The sequence below is a fragment of the Crotalus tigris genome, unplaced genomic scaffold (genome assembly GCF_016545835.1).
Source record: "Crotalus tigris isolate CLP2741 ecotype Arizona unplaced genomic scaffold, ASM1654583v1 scf7180000020184.803716, whole genome shotgun sequence".
Lineage (NCBI taxonomy): Eukaryota > Metazoa > Chordata > Lepidosauria > Squamata > Viperidae > Crotalus > Crotalus tigris.
In genome coordinates, this window is record NW_024097897.1 from 82,415 (window position 1) to 93,782 (window position 11,368).

General features: G+C 44.1%; 1 protein-coding gene and 1 long non-coding RNA gene across 4 annotated transcripts; one reads left to right on the forward strand and one right to left on the reverse strand.

The window, feature by feature from the left end:
* The first annotated feature begins 559 nt into the window (after window positions 1–559).
* On the forward strand, window positions 560–9,707 carry CRYBA2 (crystallin beta A2). Of its 3 annotated transcripts, none has more exons than XM_039365803.1 (6): window positions 662–749; window positions 1,174–1,231; window positions 2,451–2,619; window positions 4,154–4,295; window positions 9,071–9,213; window positions 9,446–9,707. In XM_039365803.1, exons 2-6 carry the CDS (start codon window positions 1,186–1,188, stop codon window positions 9,591–9,593), a joined length of 648 nt encoding a protein of 215 aa, XP_039221737.1. In that variant the 5' UTR covers window positions 662–749; window positions 1,174–1,185; the 3' UTR covers window positions 9,594–9,707. The 3 variants fall into 3 exon arrangements, with proteins under 3 accessions (XP_039221734.1, XP_039221737.1, XP_039221736.1); XM_039365802.1 differs by having other exon boundaries at window positions 704–749; window positions 1,171–1,231; XM_039365800.1 differs by lacking the exon at window positions 1,174–1,231 and having other exon boundaries at window positions 560–749.
* LOC120318337 lies at window positions 9,127–11,320 on the reverse strand. The gene is made up of 3 exons (XR_005559466.1): window positions 11,097–11,320; window positions 9,701–9,804; window positions 9,127–9,249 (listed from the first exon to the last, which is right to left on the reverse strand). It is a non-coding gene; the product is annotated as an uncharacterized LOC120318337 (long non-coding RNA).
* Between the last annotated feature and the right edge of the window lie 48 nt (window positions 11,321–11,368).

Consider the following 11,368-nt stretch of genomic DNA (forward strand, 5'->3'; position numbering starts at 1 on the left):
TTGCTGCTGCTTTCTGTCTCCCGACGATATTACAGGGCGAGGTTTGCTGATTTTGGACAGGTCTCTGGCTGCTGCTTGAAACAAGGGAAAATTCTCCGATGAGTTTTTTTTAAAAAAACGCGTGTAAACGTGCTCTGAGAAACGTGGAGCCCGTTCCTTAGGCTTTGATAAAGGGGGGGGGGGAAGCAACCGTCGAAGTAGGCCAACTTGGTTCCCCCTCTGCTAGGTAGCCCAGATGATTGGGGGGGGTCCTCGAAGTAGCAGCTAAGCACGACTCTTTCTGAGGAGCGACAAGGAAAGGTTGGGCATTTCGAGGGAGGCCTCGCGCTAATCTCGCCTCGCGACGGTGGCACCAGGGGCGCTTTCCCCCTGCGCTTTGGAAAGCCGGCCGGTCCCTCCCTCGCAATGGCCTGGGAAAGGGCGGCGAGCTTAATCCTGCAGCTGAGCTGGGCTTTGTTCCGAGGTGAAAGGGAACCGGTGCGTCAGGGCCTTTATCTTTTGCTCTTCAACTGCTAAGCTAACATGTCCACTTCATCCCTTTATGGGCCTCGGAGAGGCGAAGCATCTCGCCAGGATGGGCAAGAGGAATGGACAGGCCCGGCTAACCGGCCCTCCCATAGTTGCCCTTGCTGACTCAGCGCAACCTGTTGTGCTCTCCCCTTGTCATCTGGCCAGGCCAGGCTATATAATGCGGCCGGGACCTCCAGCCCCACTATCTGCAATCTTTGCCCTTGTCTGCTCCGCCAACGGTAAGTCTCTGCGCGCTGCTTTGGGGTATCCTGGCACTTTTGGGGCACTCGCCCGCCTTCCCTGAGCTTGGGGAAGGGCTCTTTTTTTGTAGTGGGGGTGAGGGGTGGAGGCGGCGGCGGCTTTTATGGGACGTTAAGTCTGCAGTTGGTCGGTCAGCGGAGGGCTGAAGGCGGAGGATCAGCGCGCTGCGCCGAGATGTGGCGCTTTCTTGGCCTGGATTGCCTTAGAAGCCCTTTGGAGGTGCCGGCGCTGGATGGCTGCTGTTCCCGTTCTTCGCTGGCTTGTGGCCGGTGGCTGCTGTCGGAATGCACAGGGGGAACCTCTTTCGCAACTGGACGGCTCGACCTCGAGGCCGACGGGGTCTGATGGCATTTCGGTTTCACCTTCCTTTCTAATTCTTCGCGTCTCGCATATTCTCAGCAGGGCTATTAGACTATGTCGACAGAGAGAGAGAGAAGAAGCGGAGCGCCGAGATCCGCAGGTGTGTGCGCGCATGCCTACATGATCCGTGCGTGCACAAATGTGTACTATACATTAGGATTGGGAGGCGTGTGTAGAATTCCGCGGGTGCCAATCTGACATCAGTGTAGCTAACAAGGCAGCCTTAAAGGAAAGGCTTTCAGTTTTGGCTCGCCTTATGCAGTTGGGAGGCAGGAGAAAGTCCCTTGAATTTGGGAGTTCCCTTTGGCCAGGCTCCTTCTATTCCAGAATCCTCTGGTGTTCCTCCGGATCTGGTGATTGCTGAAGGCCTTTGGCGCCCAATTCAGAAAATTAAAATGCCCCTGCCCAATATTGTGCTGTATTGTATGTTCAAGCTATCTTTGCAACATACTAAACCCTGCTCAACCCTAAACAAGATTAAAGCATGCTGTGTGAATATAACTACTAATTCTTCAGCAGATCTAGCTAATGGTATTGAGTGAATGCTGGCAATTTTAATAATACTAACAATACCAACTTCTTGACTATGTTGCTCTTGAATAATACTCCTAAACATGCTCCTCAGGGTAAGACACTCCTTCCTGTCTAACATAATTGCTGTTAGAATGTGTATGAGCCATAGCATCACAGTAAGCTGTAACATAGTTAGTTTGATTCTGTCTTAGTGTGTTGTGTAACCCACTTATGCTAATTCTCTGTTTATGGCTAATCATTACATTTGAATCCAGCCAATGGTGGGATAATTAGTAAATCATGGTTTAGTCTAGAGCATGAAAAATTTCTTGCATGCAAGACTACATGATGTGTAAGAGATGAGATGCCCGTGTCATCCAATTAATGAGTCTGTTAAGCCCTTTCTTTAGTGTCATACTCTTAATTACCATCTGTGTGACTTCAGTCTCTGGATGGCAAGTAGAAAATAGTGCTCATTATGTAGATTAGTCAGGAAGAAAGCAAAATTTCCCTCAACTTGCAATCCACCTAGTAGCCATGCAATCCTGTTCTGTTTTTGAACATTTTTTCCTCTTCTTGGCCTCTCAGGGTGTTCCCTAAGTCTTCCTCTTCTTTATTTGATAATCTTGTATAATGCCTGCCAGAGTTCCCTCTTGACATCTTGGTCCTTAGCTGAGGGGATTTACCAGGCAAGGGACCCAGAAAGGACAGATATGACTCACACATATGCATCTCTCCCCCTCCACACATACAATCTCCAGTTGCTCTACAAGTGGTTTCTTAACCATCCTATTCCACCTCTACAGCCAAAGATCTGCCAATGACCAGCCACATGGAGAGCATGGGGCAATTCAAGATCATTGTCTGGGAAGAAGAAAATTTCCAGGGGAAGCGTTCTGAATTCCTGATGGAATGTCCCAATGTCATGGAACGTGGTTTCCGCAAGATTCGCTCCATCAAAGTGGAAAATGGCCCGTAAGTGTTTTTGCAGCTCAGAGTGTACATTAGGAACCCACAGCAGCTTCTGGTCTTTTCAGCTGATTTTTTTTTAAATTAAAAGTTTATTATAAAATAAAGTATAAACCGAAACACAAGTTAGGAAAATTAAAGAGGAAAGAAATGAAAAAAGAAAGAAAAAAAGTAAGTAATTAGTTCCAACTTTTTCAGTGCAGTAGAATGCAAAAATGGTTACAATCTCAACCTTTTGCTTTACATTTCTAAATGTTTCAAGCCATTCCTATAAAAGCGAAGTTATTCTAGTCATCAAAATCTAAAATCAAAGATTCATTTTTTTCAGTTTCCAGAAGTGGTTTCCAAATGAAAACAGTACTAGATATTCTTTTCTTTAATTAGAACAGACAATTTTGCCATCTCTGCCAACTATATCACCTTTATAGTCTTTTCAGTTGATTCTGAGAACCTGTGTGCTTTCACATCGAATATGGATAAATAAAAAGCTTGCAAAGGAGCTGTCATTTTTAAAGATGACCAAGTAATTAAAGTTTTAACTGATTGATGGAAAGAAATCTTAGCTGGTTTACTGAAATCAGACATAAAAGATAGCATTGCTACAAATTCTAATGATGATTTGTGGTTTTGCTTACTAAATTCCTAGGTATCTTACTCTGCATCAACACTTTAAAAAAATTCTGTTGAGTTATAGAGATAGATAGATAGATTTATTTAAATATCACATATGAATCATTTATACATTGCATAATTGCTCTAAGTATTCAACCATTGAAAAGCACTGAGCCATTTACAGGATAATAGGATCCAGTGTGTTTTGAAAAAATACTAATTCTTTAACAGTTTTAATGAACCATTTGTAGATAGCAAAGTCAAAATATGAATTATCTTTCCAGTTTAATTTTGCTTCAGTACTCTGCATTACTTCCATAAGCGAACTATTTAAAAAAGGAAAGAAATAGCAGATAAACCCTTACATAAAGTGAGGGAAAGCATAATTCTGTAGTAGAGCACCTGCTTTACTACAGGGGCCACAGGTTTAATACTTTGCATTTGGGGTGAGGTCATTAATTTGAAATAACTATGCTTGAATTCTTGAAACACTGCTGGCAATCAGAATCCCTGTAGATTTGAAAGGGCAGTAGTTTGTTTGATTGCAAAGCAACGTCTTTGATGTTTATCCCAAACTTCAAAGAATATTTACAGCAATCACAGTGCTGCAGAGAAGATGATCACATAGGTAGGTAGTAGGGTGTCCCATCCTTTTTAACTCTTAAAGAACATGTATATTTTACCAGGGTAGTTATGTTAAGAAAAGGCACAGCAAGTACTTGCTTCACCAAATAACATCTGCAAAACTAAAAAAAAGTGCATTACTGTGGAAGAGAAATTGGGGGAAAGGTCCTAAGTGAGACTTTGCTCACTCTTTTTCCATTTTTTTTTCTGATATTAAGATTTGAGCTGAATTTGAGTTTGATTTTAGAATATGAAACCACATGTCCTCAAGCTTTTTTTCTCTCTCTCTTTTCTTGCCCCATAGCTGGATAGGCTTTGAGTATCCTGAATATCAAGGACAGCAATTTATTTTGGAGAAAGGAGAATATCCTCACTGGGAGGCCTGGAGTGGAAACAGTGCTTACAGGACCGAGCATCTACTCTCCTTCCGGACTATCAGATGTGCTGTGAGTTCTTTTTAAAACACTCAAAAAGCACCCATCCTGATTTTCTCCGATGGGTGAGAGGATCTTTTTTGTTTAAAAAGAGGGCCACCAGATAAGGAAAGTCCAAAACATTGAGGGGATGGGGTCAAATGCTGCACTGAATTGATCTTTTAGGAACTGCACGAAAGGGTATTGAATATTAATTTATTCCTTGAAAATAGCTAATTTTCAGGTAGAAATGGAATACTGTCTTTGCTGGGCTTTGGGCTTCAAATTGATGGTGCAATCACATGCCCGATTGGGAGGGGGTGGCTAGCAGAGCTGTCTCTTCCTCTCCAAATACATCTACAAAATCTGCATATTTTCCTGGCTTGTTCCACATTGGAGTGAGATGGTGGTGGGGGTAAGCTTTCATTGCCTGCAAGTAATGTTGTGGGCATTTAGAGGAGTGGAATGAGAGTGTCACTTGTGTCCATTTGTGGATCATGCAGCTGAAGCCGTTCTGGCCCCAAGTTGGTGGGCACTTGAAGGAGGCAGTTGCACAGAGCATTATGAACTCTGAGTGATCTTTGACTGGAAACTGCAAAAGAGCCAGGAGCAGCAGAATTAGCTCTGCTCTTAGTGGTTGTCCATCAATCACCTATTATTGGGCTTTCTATAGTTTGAGCGTGCAACTTTAATTTCTATACTAGTTCTATATCTATGAAATCAGTGGTTGCTTCAGATTCTACTACAACAGGGCTAGGCAACCTTGGCTCTTTTACGCCTCGTGGACTTCAACTCCCAGAATTCCTGAGCCAGGAATTCTGGGAGTTGGTCCACGAGGCGTGAAAGAGCCAAGGTTGCCTACCCCTGTACTACAACAAAAAATTCCAACCTCAGGAGTATTTAAATATGCTTGTCTTCTCTTGGCTATCTGAACTATGGTGGTGGAGGGTCCTCCTTCAGAATTCCTGGGAGGCTGGGGCTGGCGAAGTTTCCTTGAAGTGTTGCTTCAGAGCAACCTGGGCACTTGCTGGCTACATGTTTTGTTGATTTACAAGTTCTGCATCTCATTGCTGTGTTTGATGAAACTTCATTGATGTTTTCACCGGGCATTATCTGGCTATGGGTCCTGGGGTCCCACACTAAAAGCATAGTCCTTGATCCCTTCTTCTTTGCTTCTCTCCTGATGACAGGGATCTCTTGGCTGCCCTGACTGGCATGGGTTCTCTGTCTCTGAGGAGGCCATGATTGCAGGTTCTTTTCCCCTCATTGTTCCTTCTCTGTCTTAACTCCTCTGGTCAGCAGTCCATTAGTACACAATGCTAATATAGCTCTTCCAGGGTAATTGGGGTGCCTTGCCTCATCAGCTCATCTCTTAGGTCCTCAGCCAGCCCCAGGTTAATCAGGGCTAAGTCATTCCACCCTACACTGCCAGCAAGTAATTTAAAGTCCAAAATATATGACCTTACTCTCCTCTGTCCCTGCTTGAGCTTCCACATCTCACTCCTAGCAGTGATTCTCTGTATGGGATCCCCAAAGTGTCCTTGGAGTTTATGCATGAAATCCTGATAAATTGTCCTGCACCAGTTTGTTCCCTTTGGTGAACGATATTGCCCACTTAACTGCTGCGTTCTTCAGCAAAGCTCAGCACAAAAGTCACTTTGGTGCAATCAATGGGAAACTCCACCGACCTGCCTGTCATAAACATTTCACATGGACAGTGAATATCCAGAATTGATCCTGGTTGCCTCTGAATTTCTCCAGCACGCTCCCATGGGAATGCATGAGCATTGGCCAGGCTGCCATCTGTGGTGCTGTAGTGGCGTGAGGCAAATTCTGCCCCAGCTGTTGCATTAGTTGTATCATGGCATTCTGCAAATTGATCGTTTCTGCACTCACTTCTGCTGGTGTTGCAACAAAGCCGCTGCCAGGTGCTTGGCGCATAGCAAAGTTCTTGAGGATAGGAGGCCATTCCTGAAATTCCTCTCTTTGTACCAGAGTAGCAAGAATGATGTCACCCTGCCTAGGTAGATCAGACAGGAAATAAGACCAGAATAACTAATTCTACTTTACTGTAAAGCCACATTTAAAGAATCCTGCAAGTCTGAAAGTTCTCCCACTGTTACCTTAACAGCCTGAGGGCTCTCATTTAGCCCAAACTAACCAATCAGATTTTTGCCTAGTAGTTCTGTCAATCCTGTCCAAATTTACTCATCCAAAAGATGACTGTGTGGGGCTAAAGTCACCTTTGTGGGAATTTTTTTTAATGCTTTCATAATAGCCTAGTCTTGGGCTGAAGACAAATAAGTTAAGTTAGGCACTTTTATTTGTAGAAGAAAATTTTTTAAAAGACCAGCCATATATTACAAAGCTACCAGAAGCAAATAACCAGTATGGGCAGTAAGTGTTATCTGTCAGGGTTTTAAAAGGGGGATAATGGAGGGATGTGTGTGTGTGTGTGTGAACGTATAACACCCATTGCCACAAAGCTATAGCCAGCACGTATCGTTCCATCTCAAAAGCAGCTGCTTCGGTTCTGAACTGGGCTTTAAAATCTCTGCACGTCTCCATCTGTGGGCTTTAATAAGAACCAGTCAGATTGTGTCCGCACTTTAATAAAGGCCTGCAAGATAGCATCTCCTTCTCGGCTGGCAGGATCCCTTGGCGGAGTGCAGGCTGCAGGGATGTGCAATGGAAGGAAGAGAGGGAGATGAAAGGATGCCAACTTAACCCCTTCGATCCATGGGATCCTGGGAACCTACAAATCCTAAATCCTTGAAATGTTGGAAGGCATTTTCTTTCTATAATAGCCGAGGCTTCATTTTTATTTATTTTTTCCTGAGAAGCATGTTATCAGATGTTTCCATGCATACAAACTCACAATAATTCACAGAAATTCACAATAGCTGCTTGGAGAGAATACAGGTTGTCCTCGACTTATTGGGATCAGAATTTCCATGCCTAAAGCAAGACTGTTATTAAGTGAGTTGCACCCCATTTTACGAGCCTTTTTGCCACGTTTGTTAAGCAAACCACTGCAGTTGTTAAGTGATTCATGTGGTTAAGCGAATTCTCTCAAGAAACCCGCTGGGAAGGTGGCAGATTGACTGTATCCCATGATCCTGGGACGCTGCAACTGTTGTAAATACACGCTGATTGCCAAGCGCTGAAATTTTGAACATGAGAGCGTGGGGATGCTAGGATGGTCGTAAGTCACTTTTTCCAGTAGCGTTGTAACTTCGAATGGTTGCTAAGCGAATGGTTGTTAAGTCAAGGACTATCTGGTTATAAAACACAAATTGATAGCCAAGGAAGATGTAGAATCAAGCTGCACAAGAGTCGGTGACCTTAATTTAGAAGGCAAAAATGAATAGTTCCCATACATTAGCCAATTTTAGTCTAATATATTGTCTGAATCTGGTCTCGGTGGATCAGTTAGGGAACAATGAACCATGTAAGTCCAGGAGATTAATAAGATTTATTGATAAATGTAGTAAATTAACTATGAGTTAATTTGCTGTGGATTCACATCTTGTGCATAGCACATTATGAATACACAGTCTAAACAAAAAATTCACAAAGGCCCTTATCTTCCTTTTCATCAATTCTGCAATATCTAGCTCTTAGCAGAGGGTCACTGAAATAGATGGAGAAAATAAAAGAGGGTTAATAGAAGAAGAGGGGGGAAATGAAGATGAAAAGAAAGAGTGATGAGAGCCATGGGGCAGCTGATGCCATTGTTTAATCTCCAAGGAACTTTATTTTCTCCCCCCCCTCCCCCCATATGGACAGTGCTTATAATCCCGCTAAACCATAATGTGATTTGTTTGGTTTTAGCTTGGTTTTAGTTTTAAATGTCGAGCAATGAGAATAGCAATCACCACCAACGATTACTGGCATCCACTTCAATTATGAACACCTGAAAGCGTCTGCTATTGGACTGGCAGATGAGATAAGCCTCCCAATTGGTTCTGACCCAGCAAAGCAATTCATAGTGTGCTGTTTGGACACAGGAGGCAGAAAGCTGTAAAACAGGGACAAGTCTCAAAGTGAGGATATGGCTCTTCTCCAACCCTGCTGCCTCCGGAGGTGTTCTAGGATAGTAACTGTCAACCAGGATGGCTGTTGAGGCTTCTGACTGGGAACTCTGGGAGTTGAGATCCCAACACGCTGAAGGACATATTAGGAAGGGAAAGGCCAGGATAGGTTAAAGCAGTGGTTCTCAACCTTTTTAATGCCGCGACCCCCAACCGGTCATAAGTCAAGGACTACTCAACCGGTCGTAAGTCGAGGACTACTCAACTGGTGCAGCACCGTTTGCAGAATGGGACTTTTGGCGGCTCAGCAGGGCAGAGACAGCCTGGACAATTCCTATTGGCTTTTGAAAGCCAATAGAATTAGACTCTATTCAAGAGAGTCTATTCTATTGGCTTTCAAAAGCCAATAGAATAAAAGGGAGTACCACAGCTAAGGAAAAGGGGGGGGGGAAATGGCGGACTGCGTTATTTGGCGACCCCCGTGAAATGGTCGTTTGACCCCAAATGGGGTCCCGACCCACAGGTTGAGAACCACTGGATTAAAGCAATAAGCATGAACCATGTTGCCCTATCTTTAAACAATTAATCTCGAGGAAAGATGGAAAGAGATCTGGGAGCTACTAACATGCATATCTCATTGGAGAGGCATTCCAAAAATATGTAAAAGTGCAAGCTGGAGAAAGGAAGCCCGAGACCTGGAAAAGTCATTGTGATCTCTTTTGCTTGTGTTTAGTCTTACTCTTGAGACATCTTCCACTTTATGCTATGTTGCAGAATCATAGTGACAGCAGAGTGACCCTATATGAGTCAGAGAACTTCCAAGGATACAAGTTTGAGCTGACTGATGACTATCCATCGTTGCAAGCCATGGGATGGAGCAGCAAGGAAGTATCCTCCATCAGGGTTCTCTCTGGAGCGTAAGTGATGCCTTCTGTTTCTCCTGGTGCAATTTTCTGTTCAAGATAATAAGTATTGGAGAGCATCTCTTGAGTAATTATCTTGATTTAATAAGACCACCCGTCCCACAATTCTGGTATTTTCTGTAAAGCCCTAAAATACCAGCTTAGGAAAAGATGTGCTATTCCCTTTCCAATGCAGGAACATGTGTCTGATTGCCTCTCATCCTAATGTTCTGTTTTATCCCCCTAGGTGGGTGGCATATCAATATCCAGGCTACCGAGGCTACCAATATATCCTGGAGCGGGACCGACAGAGTGGTGAATATCGGAAGTACACCGACTACAGCAGCCAAGCCCATAGCAGCCAGATCCAGTCCATCCGCCGTGTCCAACATTGAACCAGGTCTTAACAGCAGAAACAGTAGTATTATATTTCCTGTGCAACCCCCACCCTCACTTTAGCCAAGTAGTAGACCTGCACCCAGTAGCTAATAAAGGCATTTACCAAACTCTTTCTTCTTTTTGTCCATCTGTCAATGAAAACTTTGGGCTGTGTTTCTTAGGAATTGCTAGAGTTTGTACCTCAGACTGCCGATGAGGGTCCAGTTACTGTGGGAAGTTGAAAAAAATAAATGAGAATCCCATTTGATTATCCAATCCAGGAAGGATTGGTTAAGGAAGCCCTTTGCAATAGAACAGTGGTGGCGAACCTATGGCACGGTGCCAGAGGCGGCGCTCGGAGCCCTCTCTGTGGGCACACATGCCGTTGCCCCAGCCTTACCTCCCCCCCATGACCCCCTCCTCTCCAGCAGCCCCCCTGAAGGAGGGTCACCCCTGAGCGTGGCCCACACAGAGCAGCGCAGCCAAGGACATGGCAGCCAGGCAGCATAGACAAGATTCTGCCCTCACACCCCATTGTGCAGTTGATGCTGCAGGGTGCGGGCAGAGGGTGTGGCCACCATAGCACTGCTGGGCTGCCTGGGCGATCTACGGTGGGCCTTGGAGGCGGTGAGTGGTCCTGTCGGCAGGCGGAGCGGGGGATGGGGGGCAGAGCGAGGCGAGGAGGTGGAGTGGGGACTGGGCCAGTTTTTGGGCACTCAGTCTCTAAAAGGTTCGCCATCAGTGCAATAGAAAGAAGATGACAGAATAAGGGGTTTTGTTTTTTTTTGTAAAATGGACTCTACTTGCTTTTCCTCTTCTACAAAAAGAAAAAATACTAGCACATTATTTTGAGATTGGCTCATGATCAGGACCACAAATGAACAAACAACATTTAGCAAGAAGCTGAAATGAAAGCAATTATTTCCAAGAGGATTAATCATGTACATCTTTCGTTGCAAATACACATTCGAAAACAAAGATTTTTTTGGCAACTCAAAGATTGATTTATTATTGCGTAAACTGATCAGAAACCTCATCCTTCAGCTATAATATTGTTAGTAGCCTTTTTCCCAACTGTTAAAATGATCAAGGGTGGACTTATCCAATTTGGGGTAAGGTTACCAGCTTTAAAACTAAACAGCAGGCACAAATGTGTCATAAATGTACTAGGTTGAATAGCTGTTAGATGTGCAGGACCAGCAGGTAAAGTTTTTCACTTCTAAAAATACTGGATCAGTTGTAAAAACAGTAACCTTCTGGAGAGTTTAAGACTATAGTGAAACCCACGCTCACTCGTGCATGAATCACTGAGCATCAGCAGCTAACTAGAAAGATGCAAGATCTCTGCTGAACCAGGCTCATTGGAGCACCCCAGTGGGCTTCCTGGGATGGGAGGAAGTGTGGCTATTGGAAAATGTGTGAAGCAAATGTATACCAGTCATAGTCTTTTTCCCAATTAGAAGATCTTAGTGCTATTCCCAGATCTACAATAAGTCTGCGCTATAATACAAAAAACATACTTTGCAGATGCTCAGAGGCACTCTTCATTTTTCATTTCTCTCAAGACTGAACCAGTTGGCCACTTTTGCCACCCAATGATTTGGTTTAAATGGCAACTGTTGAAAGAAAAAGTCATATTTTTTTGGGTCACAGCTCACGCTGGCATGCTGTTTGATTTCAAGGCAATGGTTCATACAGGTTGCTTCCTACAACATTACATGTGTGCCAGCTCACAGAGCTTGGAGAATGCTTTTCGACAGGCTGAGAGAATAGTAGCTCAAGCTTTGACACC